At 40.7% G+C, this 22,215-nt stretch overlaps 2 protein-coding genes across 6 annotated transcripts in view; one reads left to right on the forward strand and one right to left on the reverse strand.

The window, feature by feature from the left end:
- The first annotated feature begins 2,463 nt into the window (after positions 1-2,463).
- Positions 2,464-12,714, forward strand: LOC137169293 (probable ribonuclease ZC3H12D). The gene is made up of 6 exons (XM_067572375.1): positions 2,464-2,764; positions 4,026-4,429; positions 7,395-7,534; positions 9,569-9,803; positions 10,012-10,118; positions 11,296-12,714. The coding sequence occupies exons 2-6, from the start codon at positions 4,047-4,049 to the stop codon at positions 12,237-12,239; spliced, it is 1,809 nt and encodes a 602-aa protein (XP_067428476.1). The 5' UTR covers positions 2,464-2,764; positions 4,026-4,046; the 3' UTR covers positions 12,240-12,714.
- A 1,531-nt stretch (positions 12,715-14,245) lies between these two features.
- tab2 (TGF-beta activated kinase 1 (MAP3K7) binding protein 2) overlaps positions 14,246-22,215 on the reverse strand; it is a 43,271-nt gene continuing 35,301 nt past the window's right edge. For 2 of the 5 annotated variants that reach the window (XM_067571926.1, XM_067571925.1), the window contains exons 4-8: positions 20,687-20,847; positions 19,522-19,615; positions 18,647-18,742; positions 17,525-17,605; positions 14,246-16,578 (exon numbers count right to left, since the gene is read on the reverse strand). In XM_067571926.1, coding sequence (XP_067428027.1) covers positions 16,439-16,578; positions 17,525-17,605; positions 18,647-18,742; positions 19,522-19,615; positions 20,687-20,847 — 572 coding nt within the window. In that variant the 3' untranslated portion in view covers positions 14,246-16,438. The remainder of the gene's footprint in view (positions 16,579-17,524; positions 17,606-18,646; positions 18,743-19,521; positions 19,616-20,686; positions 20,848-22,215) is intronic. The other 3 variants (XM_067571927.1, XM_067571929.1, XM_067571928.1) reach the window with 3 other exon arrangements.

Below are 22,215 nucleotides of genomic sequence, written 5' to 3' on the forward strand. Positions count from 1 at the left end.
CTGGGTATGTTGATGTTGTAGAGTCTCGGCTGTTGTGCTGGTTGTACTCTGCTTGTGGTATCAGCTAAATGCCTGACATTCTTCTGCGTGTGTGTTAAGTGTTAGCAGTGAAGTTGCACATCATATTGCAGACAGTCCTGTTTAAAACCATAATAGTCGAGTGGGTTGACTGACAATTAACTCTTTATGAAACAATACTCCTGGTGCAGAAAAGTGTTGCAACACTTAAGAATGAATCAGTTGCTAAATGGAAATGATCTGAGTCCGCCTACAGTCCTGCCTGACGCTGTCAGTCAGAGTCATCATTAAATGACCTCTTAAAAATGCTCTGGATTCAATTCAACTAAAAGGTTTGTCAGCTTGTTGCTGCTTGACACAAGATGATTCCAAATCTATGCTGACAAAGTTAACACGCTGATGTTTAGCAGGTATAATATTACTAATGTTTACTACACTAAACTACTGTTAGTTTAGCTTGTTAGCATGCTAACATTTGCTTATTAGCACTAAACACAAAGTACAGCTGAGGCTGATGGGTATGACATTAGTTTTGCAGGTATTTGGTCATAAACCAAAAGTATTGGACAAATTAAAAATGTTGATGTGATGATGGCACCGAACAAAAAGTTCATCCTCGGGGTACCATGGATATAAATTCCATGGCAACCCATCCAACAGTTATCGAGACATTTTCACTCTGAGTCAACCTCATGGTGTCACTAGAGGAACTCAGAGGATCAGCAGTGGGTTTTATCCTCTGGGGACCATGAATGTCTGTACAGTTTTCCACTGGAATGAATCCAGTAGTTGTTGCTGGAGCAGAGTGATGGACAGACTGACGTTGCCGTGTGTTAGCATGGCCAGAATTGCTCTTGCTCATGATAACAAGATGGATCATTTGAACATTTATTGAAATGAAACCATGTGAGAAGTTTAGAGGGGAAATCATTATCTAGACATCTGAAATGTGGTGAAGTGGAAGTATAGATGTAGTAGTGAAGTATAAATGTACTTTATTTTCCACCATTGAACCAGTTTTTCTCAATTTTTCTGTCCCATTTAGGTCTTCTCTTTTTTTAGACAGTGACTAGATAGAACATATGAGATCTTCTTTTGTTATAACCAGTTTTCCATTAAAACAGAATTATTTGCTGTACATTAATAACGAAAAACATTCTCCCACCCCATCTAATCAGTGTCTTTTTCTGTCTTTCTCTCTCTGACTGATCGTCTATCTCATTGTGAGTAAGCATTACTTTCCTATTCCTAGGGATATTCATATTCTTCCCCATTTTCTTTTTCCTCATCCTCATGGTGTCATCATGTTGTCATCATGCTGTCATTGCCCAATTTATTTCTTTGTAAACACATAGATTAGTTTTAGCTACAGATAGTATGCTGGAAGAACTAGTGAATGGGTGTGTATGGAGATCCTCTGTGACTTTCTATGAGCAAAGACAAATAGTGTCAGCGCTTCCTGTGCACCTTGATCAGACCAGCTGTCAGAATAAGAGGCACTTCAGGTAAACTGTCCCATTTATCAGACTGTGGTCAGATAAAAATAACTGAACATTATTTTCGTTTTCATTTTGTAAACCGAATCATAATCCACTTGCCTTTCCTGGAAAAACTCTGGTTTCCTGAAAACAAATGACCTGCAAAGCTTTATTCTGCCATCTGTGTGACTGCAGGGCTCTGCACCGTAGCTGCATGTTATTTGACGGTGGAGACTCTGAATAAGAGCCGTCTTTGTTCGACCGAAGTACAGTTGACAACACATTTGATTTCTGTGTGATCGTGTTTACCAGATCATGTCTCACAGTTTTGTTTTTCAGATGCTGTGAAGATAAAAGAAAATGTGTCACTTTGCGCGCATGTGTGTTTGTTTTTAAACATTATTATCAATGCTAAAAACCCACATTTGGCATTTATGTAGACATCTGAAAATATTTGATGCAACAAACGTACATTTCTGGTATTTCTGTCATAGTGGAGAGGCCTGTAACACAGCAAATACATAGATCATCATGGCAAAGTTAAACTCTCCACTGGATCTCAGACTAATTTAATAATATGACAGATATGCTATGTCATATTATGTTTTATGTTTTCTGTCTGAAGCTGGAGATTGTCAATAAATTGACAGTGAACATCTGAAAATGTTTGCCCCAAATGGGGTTTTTTTCATGGTAGAAAAACATGTAAAACAACAATTAGACCATCATGACATGTTTAAACTCTCCTCTGAGTCTCATACTAATTAAAAAATATCCTCTTTAAAGAGACCCAACACACATATTTGATGTTAGAAATTCCACAATACTTTTACCCTTTAAAAAAACATCAATATGTAAAATACAGATGAAACCAGTTTGATCCCTCAGTATAACCCTTGCAGGCTTCCTGGTGCTCTACACTGCTTTGTCACAGACATTCAGCCAGAATTTACCAGGAAGAGCTCAATAAAATAGGACAGACAGGCAAACGAATCCCTCAGGCTCCCATATCAACCCTGACTCCTGACAAGGAAGTGATTACAAATTTACAGAGTGTTCTCTTCCTTGCTGGTCAGAGAAGCTTTTTTTTTTCTTTTTTTTTTTTCTCAGCAATGAGCAGTCGCTTCCTCCTATGAGTAATAAGAGCGGCTTCGCACAGACCGGTCTGCTTGTCAGAGTGACTGACTGAAGCAGCTCACACTCACACTCACACCGAGAGACAGCGATCCTGAGGGACTCCGATCCAATGCTCCGATCTTGCTGAATGTGTAAGTACAGAATGAGACAGACAACTTCAGTCAAAGTAGCACTTCTGTTTATGTTAATTGTAAATTCTCAGCCAGAAAAGTTGCCTGCAGTCCCGTCTTGTTGAGGCATGTCATGTCTGATTGTGAGATACAAGTACAATAGGTGTCAGGGTCAGATAGCGTTGCAAAGAGCAAGGGTTGATGGAGTTTGTAGGTGTGAGGGAAAACAAGCAGAGATAAGACATTTTGAGGAGAAAAAATGACTCCTTGCAGATTAACTGATTTTCAACTCAACGGCAAAGGATGTGGTTTGGTGCAGGTTGTAGCAAGCCTGTGCAAAGCCAAGCCCCTTGCAGAGTCTCACATAAAAACATCTTCAACTATAAAGCCAAGTGCCAGTGTCTTTTCTTTTTTTTAATTCTTTTATATAAGATGTTTAATTGTTAGAGCTTTGTAGGACATGACACGGTTTGCATCACATCTTTCATAATTTTCTTCATTCTTCAAATGTCAAGTTGACACATGAAAAGACCTCATCAATCCACCTTGCGTGACAAGCATCAAAAAGTCTGTCCAAAGAAAAAGGATTCAAAGTATGATGGATATGTTTTGTCTGTAAATGATGAAGGAGTTCAATTCAGGACTTTCTTTACGATGGGCTTTTTTTAAAGATTTGACACGCCCACCGAGTGTTCGTTATGGTGGTTTTGTGTTTTCATTGTTTCAGATGTTTCTCACCGTGTGACAAGTTTGTTCAAAGTTTGCACTCAGAATAGCTCTGCTTTGTGGGTTGGGAGGAAGAGTGGAAGAAGTGGGTTGAGTCATTCAACAGTCTTCACTCTCAAATACATCAGTGTGATCTTTCTTTGGTCATGAAGCTCAGGGGGTTTCCAGAAAGTGTAATAAAATATGTGTGGAATGGGGTGAGGCATTAATACCCACGCTCACATCAGTTCCATTCACATTTTTGTTTTGGTAACTGACCTCAATAACTCTGGAGGTAAAATTAGACCAGAGATCAGCGAAGACCCTTAGCTTCCTCTCTTAATGTGTGTGACAGGGGCTTTCTTAACCAGCATGACGTCATCAGTATTTTTGCTTACGTTTGCAGTCATGAGGTTGTGGTAACAAGAGCAGATGCTATCAGTGCACACCAAACCACAATTGATTTGTCCGAAAACCCCTGTCAGACCGCAGCTGGCTTCCTGTGTTTACAGTGAGTTACAGAGGTTGCCTCTGCCTCCATCATCTTTTGACACCTGTCAACTGTTCCAAAACACAGAGTGTTGCCGTGGAGACGCTGATGAACCAGAATAAGGAGGCGAGGAGGATTCCCCAGCCAGACAGTCCTGAGAAGACAGAAGAGAGGAAACACGCTCGCACAACAGATTCTCTATCAGTGTCTGCCATGGACCGTCAGCAGCAGCACGCCAAAGTGGAGCGTTTTCTCAAGCTGGGATACTCTCAGAGTGATATTCTGCGGGTGCTGGAGAGCCTCCGCCACGATGCCCAGACCAATGACATCCTGGAGGAGCTGATAAAGACCTGCCACACTGTCCCAAACAGTCCCAAACTGGTGCCCAGAGGATGCAGCCCCAGTCCCAGCCAGCCCAGACCAGGAACAGACAGAGAGCCAACTGCTGGCTTCAGACCAGTGGTTATAGATGGAAGCAACGTGGCAATGAGGTGAGTCAACTCTGCATCTCTATTTAATAATAGTTGTCTTGTATCTCAGTTGTTTTATGTTTACAACCAACTTTCATTTCATAATTCTTGGGCCGAGCCAAAATGATTTAAATGATAACATACTAATTGCTTTATATGGCAATAAGTGAAATCATTTTTCACTACCTTCCTGGAAGAGATAGCAAGTGGGGGGTTGAAGCTGTAAAAAAGCATAGATGATGTGTATAACTGAATGATGAGAAAAGAAAAATAAACATATAACCAGGCTATTTTAGTTTTTATTTAATTTCCATCTGTACACGAGTGTCTCTATTTGAGTCAAATCTGTGTTTCAGTTCGTAGATTTGATCGCAGTCCACTTCCTCTTTAAAGAAGTGGGAAGTGAAAACATGATATGTACCCATATTCTTCTCTGCACAATGCCTAAAGGGCAAAGTGACATGTTCAAGGTTGCCACCATTCACTTTTCACAAACACGTTCAAGCTGTTTATTTAATACTTTTATCTAGCGTGACTGCTAACACTTACTGAGGTGAAATTCCCACATTGTATGACCTCATCGTTGCCACCTTACCCGTCCTAAATTGGGCAACAAGGAAGTTCTGAGTTGAAATTTGTTCAAACAAATAATCTAGAGAGTAGGTGGAGGGCATGATATGAATTCAAAGTGGAAAACAAAAGAGAGATGTTTTCACAATGCATATTCCTGTAAGGAAATGAAGCATGTTGAAAGAGGAAGAGGGCTAAAGCATTTACTGTCACATCATTATTCACAGGTAAGGCAGTGTAAGTTAAGTCCAGCCTCAGAAGTGAGGTCTCGGTGGAAGCCTCTTATCAGGCTCTGCTTTCTATTTCCTTGTGTCCAACCTCTTTTCCAGCCACTGCTGACAAAGAATGAACAACCTTGTGATCTTAAAACCCTCACCTGTTCATCAGTATTTTAAAGGGGCACTTGAGCGATTTAGTGTTGCGATTCCAAAAAGTTAAAGAGCTTGCGAGAGACAGATTTGAAAAAGAATGGTTAAAATCAAAGCAACTGAGGCCGAGATATGCTGACTTTTGATGTGTAATAAGTTTCAAACTTAAAAAACATTGGATCCTACATTTCTCATAATGCAACTCAACATGATCTGTTGTCAGATAAACCAAGATTACTCAGACAATTATGTCAGACTTCTACCTCAGCTCCTCCAGGGCCACAGAGGGCATTACACAGCTGTTTTCACAGGCTGTTTAATACTGATACATAGTAAATGGACTATGATGTAAAATTGGTGGTGTGCCCCTTTTATTCATTATATATATGACCTGACAAATGCATTATTGTCACAGTTGGCAAGAGAAAGATTCTCACAAAAATCATCAAAATAAAATACTATACAATGTGCGCTGAAGACAATACTTTTTGTATCTGTACTAAGTAAAAATACCATACGTGATTTTTAGATAAACACTTTACATGAAATTTTGTAGAATTGTGCCTCTCTGCTAAACATTTTGGAGGTAAATATTTCCATCTACATTTAAATCCACTACATCTATTTTACAGCTGATGTTACTAATTACTCTTGGAAATGAGGCTTTACATGCAAAATATTTAATAAGATCATATAAGATGAAGCATTTGAGTGCTTAAACCTGCACTAGCTAGCTGGTGAACATAGTGGAGCATTTAGCAGCTAAAAAGCCAGATATTTCCCTCAGGAGTTGGTGGAGAGGAAAATAGAGCTAAAATGAAAGTGAATATTGGACTTCCATTCTTCAGGAGGACACAAACACGACTCCAAATGAATGCTAATGCTAGTCTGTGTCTACTGCATGTGTAAATAGGCAAATGTTTGCTAACAGTTTGTTTACAGCGTGTTGCACTGCCCCCAAGTGGCCAAAAAATCTGTGACTGCTGCTTTAAACTAGTCAACAGTATACACATACAACATAGTACTTTTTAGAGGGATCAATCTTCCAACAATACTTCAAAAATGTCCAGGTTGTTCGTTTTCACCAAACCACTGCAAAACATCTGTGGTGGTTTCAAAAGCCAGCTCATGCATTACTCATATCAAGGAGTGCATCTGTGACAGCATACATGACTTCTTTTTAATTCGCAGATGATTCTCGTTCATTAGATTCAGGAAAAAGTTACACACTGCAAGTATGAATTGCTAAGGAAAGATCATTCAGAGTAAACTTTGATATTCCAGCTAAGTTGTGCAAGGGAGATTCATTCAGAAGTCATAAACTCTCCTAAGCCAAGCCTTGTCTTTGGTTTGGTACCTGTTATATGCAAAGTGCCTCACCATTTCCTGCTGACAAAGAGAAGGGGAATCCCCCACTGCACACAAACACACAAACACACTCACACACACAAACACACACACACTTTCTACTTTGTGCAAAACCATCCAGTTTACTTCTTCAGTGGCTCTGGAGTGTGTCCTGGTAATGTGAGTCTTAGCTTTGGATTTCAGACAACAGATGTTTGTCTGGTGAACTTGTACCAGCAGAACTCACAGCAGATTAGACTTTGCGAGTACTGCTGAGACAAGCTGGTGCTAATGATTATAATGCAAGTATTTCAAGTTCCTTACTCCTCACTTGTTTGACAATTGAAGCACTTTTCAGTTCCTTTTCAAGGTTAGTTTAGAGAAATTGTTGGTGTCTTATTTTTCACTAATTTTGTCAGTTTAGAAAAATTGCCTCTTTTGTAAAAGAATTATTATATTATGAAAATAAAGGAAACATTCTATGTTTTTCATTTTAGGTTTAATTAGGGAGCAAAATGTGACTCTTTGGGACAAAGTGCATGTGAACAGTTAGTCTGTTCTTCGCTTCTGTTATCATGTTTTAAAGAACCCTGAGCACATGCATTGCGACACTGTCTACTTCCTGAAAAAGGGAGAAGAGATGTGTGCATAACGTGCTCAGAAACAGAAAAGAAGAAGTTGTTTTCTCTGTGTCTTTGTAGTCATGGCGACAAGAAGGTGTTTTCATGCCAGGGCCTCCAGCTGGCAGTGAACTGGTTCTGGGACAAAGGTCTGCGGGACATCACAGTGTTCGTTCCCCTGTGGAGGAAGGAGCAGACGCGGCCTGAGGCCCCCATCACGGGTAAGGTCACTTGACTGTGCTGAGGTAGCATGTACCAGTCAGTTAAAGGGAAATGCTACCAAATATAAGACATCCCATGTTATTTCTGATTAGGACAGTTGATGGCTTGTGTGCACATCTCTTCCTGAAAGGCTTGTTTCACAGCTGACCACACCCCACTATGATGTCACATTTTATCACACCGTAACACAGTTGATTCAGATGCACATTCACGTTCAGACAACTTTATTTATCCCAGAGGGCAATTCAGTTTCACAGCCTACTTCGTTCACATAAAGAAAAGAAAATAAATACAATTTGACTTGAAGCTGGTTTATAGACAATAAATGTGGCATTGACTGCAGAGCTACAAGATTCTGGTTCAGAAAGTTGCGCCACACAATGAACCCAATGACCTTAAGCACAAACTCAGCAACTGACAAGAAAACCTTGTTAGTTCACAAAGTCAGTGACTCCATTCATTGTGGAGCTAAACCAGATTATACATACCAGTTTAAACCAAAACAGTGAGCTAAATGAGGTTTAAAATCCTAACTCTGAGGGAGCTGCAGAGTGGGATGATACTTCTTAGTGGGTTCCCCACTACAACACAGTCATTTGAACCATTGTTCGTATATAAATATTGAGAAGTGCAGCTTTAAGTTGAGTTAATAAGTTGAATCTGCAAACATTCCCTTTTGATATGGAATATAATTGGCTACCAACATTTTGCAATTGTAATTGTGGCTCAGCACCGAAATCAGGACAATGAAGCAGGAAATGAAGCATTGTACACTTACAGGAGTAAAACAAGCAAGTTAATTTGAATAAACTGAAGAAAAATAGAAGCCACAACAATGAGTATCTTTGATAAAACATGTTGGTACAGAGCCAACATAAGCAGGAAAAAATCTAAGCAAAGATCTCTTATCTCCAAAACGGTCACCAAAAACTATTATTTTCATAACTGTTCTGGCATGTCATGGTGCACTAATGGCTGTTGGTAAATTCTCACCGCTCTGTCCTGGCTGTTATCTTCATCCTTTCTGTCAGTCTGCTCCATCATGGAGGGTAGCTGTAGCCAGACTGGATTTACAGTGGCTTCAGTGGATTCCATCCAATGGATTTGACCCAGTTTCATTGCAAAAAAAAAAAAAAAGTATCACAAAATCCATGGAAACTTCTTAACAATGAGGAAGTGCAACCACCAAAACTGGAATCCAATCTATTGTTCATGTTGGGTCAAGTTACATAAAAATAGTTTCCCTCCTCAAAGCAGTCATCAGCAGTTTACAAGGGAGCATTATGAGGGCCAGGTGCAGTTTAATACTTTTTATGAACATGCTTGTAAAGCTCACAATGAACTGCAACGTGCAGGTCACTTGCCTCAGCAAATGTTTTGTATCTGCAAGGACATGATCCCTGGTCTCTTTAAATTTAGCTCTAACCTTGACAGCAACAGAACAGACTAATTTTTCTTAATGAAACTAGATCTGCAAGGAGGCATACAGGGTCCAAGCACCCTGACCAGTCATATAATATGCGGTGCAATCTTTGTGGTAATAAATCAGACCTGCTCATCTGCGTTTTTTGGGTGATGGAACCATTGTTGCTTGTATTCAAACACAAGAAAACAAAGTATTTCCTACACACTTCAAAGTGGACACACCCTTTTGGGCAGAATTTGCACCACCATCAGTGTTCAGAGTGAATTGGAAAAGTCCATAAGTGCTTAAATTTTACTTTGCATCATTATTACCAGTATTAGCAGTATCACCCCAAATTTACCTGATTAATCACGTTTCATGGTTCTTGAGAATCATAGCCCACCTAGAGGATTTTTTCGGGCCTGTAAAACTGTACTTCAACCAAGTGCAAAAGTTCACAGTTCAAACATGTGCTACCAAACGGTTGAGAAGACAATTAAAAAGTTAACATACTTTTTTTTTCAGACCCAAGAAACACTAGGTGATTTCTATGGCATCACCTAATGATAAAAACGTATAGTGAACGATAAACAAATGATAAACAACTCTGTTCTCATGTGTCTCTCAGATCAACATATTCTGCATGAGCTGGAGAGGAAGAAGATCCTGGTGTACACACCATCCCGCTGCGTAAATGGTAAGAGGGTGGTGTGCTACGATGACCGATATATCGTCAAACTGGCCTGCGACTCGGACGGTATCATCGTGTCGAACGACAACTACCGGGACCTGCAGACAGAGAATCCCCAGTGGAAGAAGTTCATAGAGGAGAGGCTGCTGATGTACAGCTTCGTCAGTGACAAGTAAGACAGATGGCGGTTTAGGTCATCATACAGGGCAACATATAGGGGCATGCACAGATTCTGTAAGGGACGGAGGGTAAATGTAAAAGAAGCACCTCTGCTGTGCACATGGTTAGAGTTCATTTTTACAGGTCACACCAGAAATTTGAGCTAACCCAAATTCCATTATAAGTTACCAGATCCTAAGTGTGTCTCTTTGCTGGCGCAGGTTCATGCCTCCAGACGATCCTCTGGGTAGAAATGGTCCCACCATCGATGATTTTCTGCGGAAGAAGCCATGGACTGCAGACAACAAGCTGCAGCACTGTCCTTACGGTTGGTTGAAATTTCTGTTCCACCAAACAACTGCTAGCACTGCTCAGGTTACATTTCCTTGTACTTATCTGAGGAATTTAACAGCTACCTACTTAACCAGTTTCAGTAATATGAAGTGTGTGATCAACATTAGGGTCTTTGACATTTTCACTCATTGCTCACAATGAACATGCTGAGAAAGTATCATTTTTACCATAATTACCATCTTAGTTTAGTTTGGTAGCATGCTAACATTTGCTAAATAGCATTAAGCACAAAGTACAGCTGAGGCTGATGGGAATGTCATTAGGCAATGTTGGTTGGTGGTGGACCAACCAACATTGTCATTCTAAAGCCAATGCGTGGCTAATAAAAACCATAGAAATCCATAATAGCATGAGCTATGGTAACCACACTTTCTGGCTGTCGGGTAGATCTGGGAAGTGCTGGACAGAAACATACTGACCTCTGTGTGTTTTTTAGATTATTCAACTGGTTTAGAGATTTCATAAGACCAAAATGTTTCTCAGTGCATAGAGGAAGTATGAAGTACTGAAATATCACCCAAATTGGAGTTTCTAGATTTCAAAAGACAACTGGTCATAGCTGTGCTACAGACCGTGAGAAAATCTCTGTTCTCTCATTTGGTCATAAGGTTAAAATTACTGTAAAAACTTCTGAAAACATCCCTTTCAAATTCAAAACATATTTAGGCAGCACTGCTGAACCTTTCCTCAAACCTACCTCGTACTTGCGCAGTGGACAAATGGGTCCAGCAGGGGGCACTGGTTGTCCTCGTCCTTTCTTATTCCATGGTGACTCCTGACTCCAGCATGTGAAACTTGTGGAAGGCCACCGATCTGTCACAGAGAGATTAGCTGAGGAGTGATTCATTTGCCTGCCTGTCAGTCAGTGATTGGCCCTGAGAGAGGCTGCAGTGCATTAACACCCAGCTGACACTGTTGGAGCTGGGACCAAACAGCAAGCCAGGGAACTGGATCCCTACATTGAGCCCTAATAGAAAGCTAGAGGTTACAGCTAATTTATTTGCAAAGCTAAGTGTGTTTACAGTACTGCAGACTGGAAGCACACTCAGACACACACATTCACTGTTGACAGTCTCTTGAGGAGATACAGGTTTACAGCTGTGGTGCTGTTGTTTTGAAAAGCTACATAACCTCTTATTTCTTTCTTTCAGGAAAGAAGTGCACTTATGGAGTGAAGTGCAAATTCTACCACCCAGAGCGGGCCAACCAATCACAACTATCTGTGGCTGATGAACTGAGGGCCCAGAGAGACAAAGCCAAGACCTTCTCGCACAAATCGAGCCTGCAGGACACACACTGCTGCCCTCCCGTGTATCAGCCGGACCACAGATACTCCTCATCCACCCCCCCTCCACTCAGTATAGAGGACCAGTCCCACAGGGCATCACCCAGCGAGCAGTTCATCTATCAGAGAGACACCGGCAGCCCAAGAATACATCAAAACACGAGCCTCCGTCACTGCTCGAGTCCGGATGTGGACGAAGCCTTCAGTTCCCTGGACAGCAGCATGTCTAGGCTCTACATCCAGGATGTGCCTTACAGCATGGAGATGCCTCCCCACAGCTACAGCAGCGGGGTGGCCAGCTACGGCCTGAGCCACGACGACTACTCCTTCTCAGGGTCGTACGGTGGGAACAACCAGAGGCCCGTCCTGGGTGGAGGAAGTTACTACCCTCCTCGGAACGGCTCGGTGTCCTGCGAGCATCACGTGTGCACCCAGTGCAGGTGTAATCACCAACATACGAGGGTGCCCCCTCACAACCCAGCATGGAGCTCCTGCCCAGCTCTGCCTCCACATAACAGGGACCATCACTCTCATTTTTCAGAGAAGCAGTACTTCGGACAGCGCACCCACAGACAGAGCCTCAGCTTGCCCAGGGACCCGTGGGTGCAGAACAGTCTCTCTGACGCCAGGCTGAGCAGCCGGGACAAGAGCCCATCCAGCGAGCAGAGGAAGAGCCAGAGGATCCTGCTGAGCACGCTCTACCCTCAGAGCGCGGTGGAGCAAGTCATGAATACTAACCCGCATGTTTCAGACACGTCCGAACTGATTTCTCTCATCCAGAGTTACAGGAGCAGCCACATCTCCTACTAGAAAGACTCATTTTTTTGAGGTTAGGAGTCAAACTGGGCCCATATTTGAGTTCTCATCCCAGACAAAGTGAAAACTGAAAAAAAGAAAAAATTTCTACTTTTCATAAAGTTGACTGTGAATTCATATTATTACAAATTAAACTGTTCCCCTTGCTTGTTCACATTCACAAACAAACTCTTTATTCTAAGCATTAAAAAGTGATTCAATCTGATGAAGTCTTGAACACGTAGCAGACTGAATGCTCTTTCTTTATCCTAGTGTAAAAGTGCAATGCACTACGCTCCATACATGCTACTTATTGTAGCAGTGACAAATGTTTTATTAAAGCAGCATGTGTTGTTTTCTCATGTTGCCTCAAAGTGAGGAACGCTATTCTGTACTTCTGTAAAGAATGTCAATGACCTGTTTTTGATAGGAATTCTAAAGGCTTATGTTTTTGCTATGCCTGTGAAATAAAATCATCATAAAATAATCACACTGTGTTAAATCATTCCGGTTATCTGTCTATGATGAACATATGGAATATAATTAACTCTTGACAACTGGCCACAGTGGCAAATGAACAAATGTGGCATACAGTACGTGGACAACCCTGAGGCTGTTTTTCATGGTTTGGGGCCTTTAGTTCCAATTATGGGAAATATTAATGCTACAGCTTGCAATAATATTTTCCAACTCTGGAAACAGTTTTAGGGAAGACCCTTTCCACAGTTTAAACATGCTCCATTACAAGTAATCATTCATAAAATTTGCTCAGTAAATGTATCAAAAGTATTCATTCAGTAATGGTTCCTTTCAGAAGATTACATTATTATATACAGTATACTGGATTTTTATTGATGCATTAACAAGTGAAGTTGTATTTTAATTCTGCATCATATTTCATCAGATAGTATGTTTTGTATGGACAATAAAGTGAAATCATGTAAAGCACATATAAAGTAGCATAAAATGGAAATACTCGAGTACAAATGCCTCAAAATTGCACTTAAGTACAGTACTTGAGTAAATGAACTTACTTTCTTCCACTGCCCCTGTGCATAAAACCAGGTCAATAAAGAAACAACTTTTCCAGTTTGCTGCAACACCGACTGTGAGCCATCGCTGAACACGCGAGAGAGAGCAAATCTCTGCAGTCACGTTCCAAAATCATGCGGACAATGTGAAAGCAGAAGTGTGGATGCTTCTACAGCAGCAGATTAAAGCCTTTAGTTTTGTAATGACATGTTGTACAATCACACACGGACTTAATGTTCAGGTTTCAACATATTTTTGGCCATACACTGGATTTGAAATCAACACTGAATCATGTAGGGAAGACTGGTCGATTAACTTTTAGTTGTTGTGAAAACCAAAGTGACAAAATAGAGTATACTCCAAACAGTTCATATGCAAACCACAGAAACGCTTTGTCTTAAAGTGTGTTTTGATGTAAATTACTCTCCCACAATAAAATGTGTAAAAAAAAAAATGGTATTGCGGTTTTGTGAAATTGTGGATGGTGGTTGAAACTGCACCAGGAACACATTAGTAAACAGGTAACTAGACATTTTGAGGGGTGAAAAATCTGTTTTTTGATATGGCAGCATCATTTTAAATGCAGTTTCATTTATATCTGACAGACTTCATTTCCTGTTGGTATAAACAGAATGCAAAGAAACTAACTGCTGAAACAGTATAGTATTAATATATAGTATGTACAATTAAACATGTCGTATGGATTTGGGACCCAGCACCAGTGATGACACCAGCGTAGCAGTTTTCAACCCGGTGTGACTGATTTCTGCTTTAACATTTAATTATTTTAGATCCATTTACAACCTGAGATCTTAAACCTGTTTTGTCAGTGTTTATTTGCCAGTGCTTCAACTGGAAATGTTTGCTTAGTGGTAATATCTTCACAAGCCTACAAAGGAAAACTATCTTGGTCTCTACCGCCACCTCATGGACAAACATCCACAATCTTACACCGAAGCCTCAAAGACAAATCCACACCCCCAAAAAACTCTGAATAGATTTTTTTTTTATTATTTTTACAAATAACTTATCTGTTACAAAGACAGTTTTCCCAGCTAAAATCAAAAAACACTTTAGATATCCAAATTATTTTTTTTCCATTTAATAAAACATGAATAAACTGCCTCTTCACACCAAGGTGCAGATAAAGCTGAAAACTGGTTTCTTTGGGCTGGAAAAAGGAAGAAGTATGGCGTTAAGTGCTTAAGAGACAATAATTCATCTTCTACTTGTAAATGGGTTTAAACGATACGAAGATTTTGGTTTTAAAAATGGCACTTGGATGTGACAGAATAGATTATCAATACAAATTCAATAGTTCTAAAGGCACTAATGCAAGGCAACGTTTCACAAATGTGGAAAAAAAACAAAACAAAAAAAAAAACAAAGTAACTACTCCACAGTTAAGGTAAGTTAATGACAATAAGTAAACTTTAGAAACACCCTCATCAATAAAAGCTTAAGAGGATGAATTGAGCCAAATAAAAATAAGAGTATACAAAGTGGACAGTCATGTTGTGCTTACATTTTGATAAAAACATTGAGTTGTTTTTTTTTTTTGTTTTTGCCTTGTCTGCTTCCAAGATGTTGTAAAAATTGAGCTGTTGTATATAAGGCATGTGAGCCATAGGAATATTTCTACATAGGAACACTTTAGACAGAAACATATTCACTTTGATCATTGGTACCTCAGAAAAAAAAAAAAAAACAATTCAGGTGCACAGAAACACGGAAACAATCGACTTTTAACCCGATCAGCTGTTCCAGGATCACTTTGACGTCAAACATCCTGATTGTACTGGAAAATGAGTGTCTCTTTGCACTGAGGTGTAGTTGTCCCCAAACATTAAACCTACATTCCAGTTGTCAGATAAGATGGCAGTTTGTAATTTTGCTTTTTGACCCCCTTCCCTCCCCCGACAGTCCCAACGTATTTGGCGTCCTGGAAAAAAAAAAAAAAAAAAAAAAAATATTAAAAAAAAAATCCTCCATCGCCTTCCGCTTTGCTGCATCTGCAGATCGTACACAGGAAACTCAGCAATTACACAAGCGATGATGAACGGACTGGGCAGACGTAGCTTCATGATGACTGCGACAGTTTATTTTTTTTCCATTTCTGCTGTTCTGCTGCTCCTCTCCTTCTGCAAGGCTTCAACTCTCACAGAAATCAAGTAAAAAGCTTAAAAAGGGAGCATGGTGCTTATTTGTTTGAAAGAGGGAAACAAAACAAGACAAAAAAAAAAAAGTTAATAAAGTCTATAAAGCTATACTTACAGGAAATACAAGTGATTCATAGTGTGAGGAAGGCTTTTAAGGCACATTCTAAAATTATGTACAGTAAAAAGCTCAAGGGGAGTTTCTGCCTCCGTGTACTGTACACAAAGCATGCAATCTTTTTTTTTCATTAACTCATGATTGAAGAGACAGAGAAAAGGGGGATACTGAAGGGGGAGGACACGAGGCACGTTTGAGTGGCAGCGACGCTGCCGGTTCCCCCTTTGACATCCTCTAGAAACAGCAAACAAACTTGAAAGTCCACGAGTAGTCTGTTAGTTTTCCCTTCAGGTGGAGAGCAGTGGCCCGACACAGTTCCCAATCCCCCCCCCCTCCCCCCCCTCCCCCTCACGTCAAGCCACCGCAGAGGAAGAAAAACTAAATATTAATTCAGCAAAAGGCACATTGGCACCTGTGTTTGTGTGTGTGTGTTTGTGTGTGTGTGTGTGTGTGTGTGTGTTTGTGTGTATGTGTGCCGTCACACTGCAGGGGCCACACTCGTAATACTGTAAGTGGGAGCAGCGAGACGTGACCCCACGCAATCCGAGTCTCTAAGGTGAGGTATCATCCAACTCTGCCAGCCTTTAGGAAGAAACACAAGCTGTAAACACCATCCAGTCAAGCCTTCAGTGGACAGCATTCTACAAACCTTAGAGAGGAGGGAGGGGGGGAAAAAAAAAAAAAAAAAAAAAAATCAAGGAAAACAGGCCACATGATGCACGATGATTACACCCCGTCAGAGTTTTCATACAACTAGGGGGGGAAAAAAGAAACAGGGGAAGAAAGGGCCCTTTTCTATTCTAGTGTGGTAGAAGACAGGCGGGCAGAAGAGGGGTGGGGTGAGGGGTAGGGGTGGGTGGGTGTTGAGGTGGGGTGGGGGGGGTGGGGGGCGTCGCAGCCTCGTTGGCTCAGAAGTTCCGCGGGAACTCGCACTGTTCACAGCGGTTGAGGGCGGGATGGTTGAGGAAGGTGCAGGCTGTGCAGCTCCACTGCGTCCCCTCGTCCTCTTCCTGGTCTGCTAAGGGCTTCACACTCTTACTGCCCGAGTCTGTGCCGAAGAGGAGGAGGAGGAGGAGGAGGAGGAAGAGAAGAAGAAGAGGGAGGTCAGTGCAGAATATGACACAGGAAAAGAAGGGCAATTCATCAAGTTTATCCATGAAGTTAACACTTGTGCATCAGTGTGTTTACGTGCGCTGCTGTAATTGATTATCGGACGCTTGGCAGTGATCTAATGTAAACATAAAGCCTGGAGTCGGTTTTCAGACAGAACAACAATGTTTCTGAGAGCTTTCTGAGTCATCAACTCTGTCCAGTCCAGAGATGGAAACTATCATCATACTACAAAGCAACACTTTCACTGTCTACTTAATGTTAACAGCAGCTGTTGGTAGGTTGTTGGTAGGTTGTTGGTAGGTTGTCGGTTCTCAGCCTTGGAGTCTGAAGATGATTAACAAGATAGGAAATAACAAAAAGAAAAACTTTATTTCTTGTTTTTGGAATTTTCTTTTTAAAGCTGTTTTTTTATTGCAAAATACAGCAGTTTTTTTTTTTTTATCTTCAGGCATCTACAAAGTAATCACATGAAATAATCTGAGAAGACAACTCATACACTTAACTCCGTGTGATCACAAACTGAGCTGACATTGCTTCTTTTTTAAGGGTCGCAAACCAAAACCACATCCTTTCAGTGTGTAAGCATTTCAGTTTGAAAAACACAGCAAAGCAATCAATTTGTTCCGTTTGGCTGAGCACTTTCATGGTTTAATCAATTCCTCAAATTTAGATGAAAATCAGGAGATAAAAAAGCCTGAATATCAGTGAGGACTCTGCTTTCCAGAGAAGCAAATGACTTTACAGAATTAAAAGACATGTTACATTCAGATTTGAAATTCAAAATCAATCAAGGGGGTTAAAATAAGCCTGTGTTAAATATGATAAAGTTGATGATAAAGGGAGGAAGAATGAAAGGAGAAGAGAAGCACGGAGTTACCAACCGAGTGGGAGAGGAGGGGAAGGACCAGAGGAGGGCTCCATCATGAGCTCAGAGGTCACATTATATCTACATCCTCTCCCGCCTGACCCGAGGTGTGACGGAGCCCGGCGGGGAGTGAGGAAGGGAGGAAGGGAGGGATGGATGAGTGGATGGACAAAGATTACAGAGCAGGTGGAGGGGAAAAAGATGAAAAGTGCAGAAATGAAGAAGAAGTCAGTGGTCAGAAACAGGGTTAGACCAATACCTCCAGCTGATTATAGACTGTTGTGTAGCAAGTATCTCTATGAGGAAACTAGAAGCAGGAAAAGGTGAAGTGAATCTATTCACTGCTGCATCACTGTGTGTATTTAACATCCCAGAAATCTGAGACTTTCATTCATTTGACTTTCATTGGAAACTTTTAGTTTCTCATGATGCTCCGAATTCCAATATGTGGCTGGAATATTTGTTAACATTTTTGTCATAATCAAATTTGAAAAATATTGATTATGCTCACGACTAGCCGGTCACGTCATTGTAAAAATATTGGTGTTGGCCTTCAACTAGTCATATTGGTGTAACCCTGATGTGAAACATGAATGAAACACTGTCAGATGATTTGAAGGACAATAATACTGGTTTATATGTTTTGGCCTCTTGAGCTCAAATCTGGTGTATTTCAATATAAAACTTATGCTTTATTACCTAAACAGTGTGACTCCTAATGATAGAAGTCATTAAATTAATGCACTTAATTAGATCAACCAATTAAAAACTATTTCAGATCATTGAAGTTTTTGCTCATTATGAGACAATGAGCTTCGTGCCTACTGCAGCTACAGGTCTGATGGTGCTGACTGAAACTCTACAAAAAGGGACTAAACAGATGTAATGAGACGTATAATGTCTGATGACAGCCAGCAATCACGTACAAAAACATTTTAGAACTAACACCACTGCCCTGTATATAGTTCATTATAATCTAGCACTAAAATAATAACAGGGATTTACATTCTGATGTAGTAAATCCAATACAAATAGTTCAATTAAATAAAAGAAAGGAATGTGTCCAATGAAATCAGGCCCAGACACGGTCACAGACACAGACAGGTCCAGACACGACACGCAACCTTCCTAAACTTACCAATAGATAAAGTACCTTTGGGTTTGGGTGGGACAGGACCAAGGAATCCAATGTTGTCATAAAAATTATGGATTGCACTGGGATTAAAGTGTGGTCCTGTAAACAGATGGAAACAAACCATTGGTTAACACCTGGAGTAAACATGTACACATAAACACTCAAGCTGTACACAAACCTGTCAATAGTGTTAAGAGAGGTAATTACTCCTGTGAAGATTTTTACACTAATACTATAACGTGATTTGAATAGACAACAGACAAGACAATGATTGACATTTACAAATGTCACACACTTATGTTCAAACATTTTATAGAATATCTGGCAATGTATGTTCTTGACAAGACAACAAGTGATTGTCTGTACTGTACTAATATTAAATGATGACTATCAGGCAGCTTTCTCTCCACATCCATCACTGCTTTACCACCAACTATAAAAAAAAAGATGATTTAAAAAACATCTAAATTATACAAGCTGGCTGTGTTTTGGGTTTAAACTCCTCTATCACGAGGTTTATGACTGACCGGCCTCTCTCCTTCCTTCACCTGTTATAAACTAGTTGGCTCCATCTCTGTCATTGATGGAGTGCTGCCAGGGGACCAATAAATCCCTTGTTGCCAACCAGCAACAGGATGCAATTCAGGAAGAAACGGTAGTTAACATTACAATGGCAGCACCTTGACTGCGTGTGCTGAGAGGATGTGACAGGGCCTGAGCGCCGTGCCACAGCTGGGATTAGATCTGACCTCCCTCACTCAGTGACTTATTATTATAAAAACACAGATATACAGTTCATACACTGAAGGCCGGGTTAAGATACTCACACACCCAATAATATTACATATGATACATATCAGAGAGGGAGAGAGTCCTACCTCTTGTTTGAAGGAGATCAATTTCTTTGGTGAGACAGTCGATGTCAATCTGCAGTAACCTGTTTTTGCATCGCAACTGCTTCATCTCCTCGATCTGAGAGTGAGACAGAGAGTGAGACAGGGAGTGAGACAGGGAGTGAGACAGGATTGGATCAGCTGCTTAGCTGTCAGGCAGCCCTGAGGCGCAAAAGGTTGGACATCCTGCTTTTAAGTCAGTGGTGCAGATCTGTGACCGTGTCAGGAGGAGAGCCGCTCCGCTCTCCAGAGCTGGCTCGCCTCAGTAAACAACACTGAACCAATCAGCTACCGGACTCAGCAGCACCAGCCAATTAACCCTCCGCAGCCATTTTCCCCTCTGTTGACTCAAAGCGTAATAGCTGACAAAAACAGCTGATTCAACAAAAAGCTCTGAGAAGCACTTCATCTGAACCCAAGAGGTTTTCGGCAAACTCACAGCTGCAAGAGAAACGTGAAGCGGTGCAAAAACTAAATATGTTGGTGTCGTGTTTTCGTTTTGAACACTCCCTGTTACTGTTGTTAGGCTTCGTCTGGACGGAGGGGCAGACATCGCTACACAGCTCTAGAATGTGTGAAGTGAATTTGACAGAACTTGTGTGCTCTGTCAGACTTAAAATATGGAGCGATATCAGCCAAATCATAAACAGACCCTGTAATCAACATAGTTTCAGGATGTAGGAACAACAATGTGCTTTGAGCAGGAACCCAGAATGGCAACGTGACCCAGATAATTTGGTTTTGTCTGATCAGCCTTTTATCTTTCAGTACTAACCAGAAAAACAACCCTTTGCACTTGTAAAAAACATCTGATTTCTGACTTAACTGCTAATAAAACCGCATTAAACTTGGGTGTTAAATTGATCGATCTGCCAATGAATGATGGTGGAACATTTTCCTCAATTTTTCTTGATTCTGGCTGGTGTTACAGCTGGGAAATATGACTTCCAACTTGAATATATCACACTATAGCGGATGATTACTGTTCACAACAATAAATACCACATCCCTGGTTCCCCTTCCTCACATTTCCTGCCTGGATTTCATCTGTCACGATCAAATAAACGCCAAAAACACATATTTATATAAAAAAAGCAGCATAAATGACCAATAGAAATGTTTATTTGTAAAATCACTGAAATGAGCTTACAGAAGGAATTTGGGAGGCAGAGTTGGATCTCTCCAGCCGTCTCCTGGTCAGGTCATTCTCCATCTCGTTGACCTCCTCTTTTAGCTTCTCCAGCTTCTTCTTCTTCAGCTCCAGCTCGTGCCACAGCCTCTCCATGCGGGCCTTCTGATGCACCAACAACGCTGGAAGAGGAGCACAAACACACGCAGACAGTCAGCCACGCTTCCCTCTGTGCTATATTCATTTATTTAAATCAACTTAGTGAAAAATGGAAACTTAATTTAGCATGATGTATGATCAGCTGAGGGAAAGAAATAAAAGAAATAAGACAAATAACAATTATTATTAGAGTTTTAGAGAAACTTCACCTGCTGACGTTGAAGAATAAAAACATATCTGTGGATATATAGTCACATTTTCTCTACATACACCTGTCAAACCAGTTTGGAGCATAATTCCTTGAGCAGAACAACAACTTTGTGTAAGGAGAGACGGGGGGAACTACATGAGGCTTCCACAGATTCCTCTCTGTTGTCTATCAGTGTGTTTCATCACCTATTGTGATAACGTGAAGAGATGTGAATGCTGCAGGCATATTCTGCTGCTGTACACAGTGTTTAATACAGATCCTTAACTGTGCAGATGATCTGTTCAAGTCTCTACAGTACGTTTCCCACACGGTAATTCATTATAGTTCCTGCATCCGTTGACAGGTTCTAACACCTCCTATACAGACACCCGATAATAAACAACTCACTCTCCCGCTACATGCATAGACGTCACACCACAGTAAAAACTTATGGAAAAAAACTGTATATATCCTGTTACAAAAAAGATCTGTCAAAATGTCCTGGAGCTAAACTGCTACCTGCTCGCTTCATACCGATCACACAGTGTGAGAACTGTGCTCATATGAGTTAACAGTCTATATAGATGTGGTGTCTGTTTATTATTTGTTTCATCTAACTTGTGCTGCACTGAAAACATATTTGGTTTGGTAATGTATATGACAATACAGTAATCTTCATTACAGATGTATTGTTTCACAGCAGATACTGTTTTACATACTTCTAAGCTTATATTGCCATATTTTTTTGGCATTCCAGGTAATAGATGATCTTTACTCAGACATGAACTCATTTCCACACCTGATGAGACAAAAGTTTACACTCGCTGGCTGTCATTTGTCTTTTCCAGGAGCTGTCACCCTGAGGAACCCTGGCAGCTCTTCTGAAAACACTGTCCAATTTCTCCTAAATTATCCGCCGAATTAAGTTGAGGTGACAAACAGGTCACGCGGTTACAGAGCAGCGCTTCGTTTCATATCTGCGACGCCTACTTTTAACAGTTGTTTTTGAGATGCAGGAATGTGGGGAGGCGACGGGATCGTTATCCAAATGTTGACTGAATGAGCTGGCTTTAAACTCAATTAGTTCAGTTTCATAAACTGAGAAGTCATAGAGTGAATCTAACCCACAACGTGTTGTCTGACTGTGTGTGCGTGAGGTTACTAACTCACTAAACCCACAATAAAAAACACTTCAAAACAA

This window comes from Thunnus thynnus, chromosome 18, assembly GCF_963924715.1.
Source record: "Thunnus thynnus chromosome 18, fThuThy2.1, whole genome shotgun sequence".
In the NCBI taxonomy this organism is placed as follows: Eukaryota; Metazoa; Chordata; class Actinopteri; order Scombriformes; family Scombridae; genus Thunnus; species Thunnus thynnus.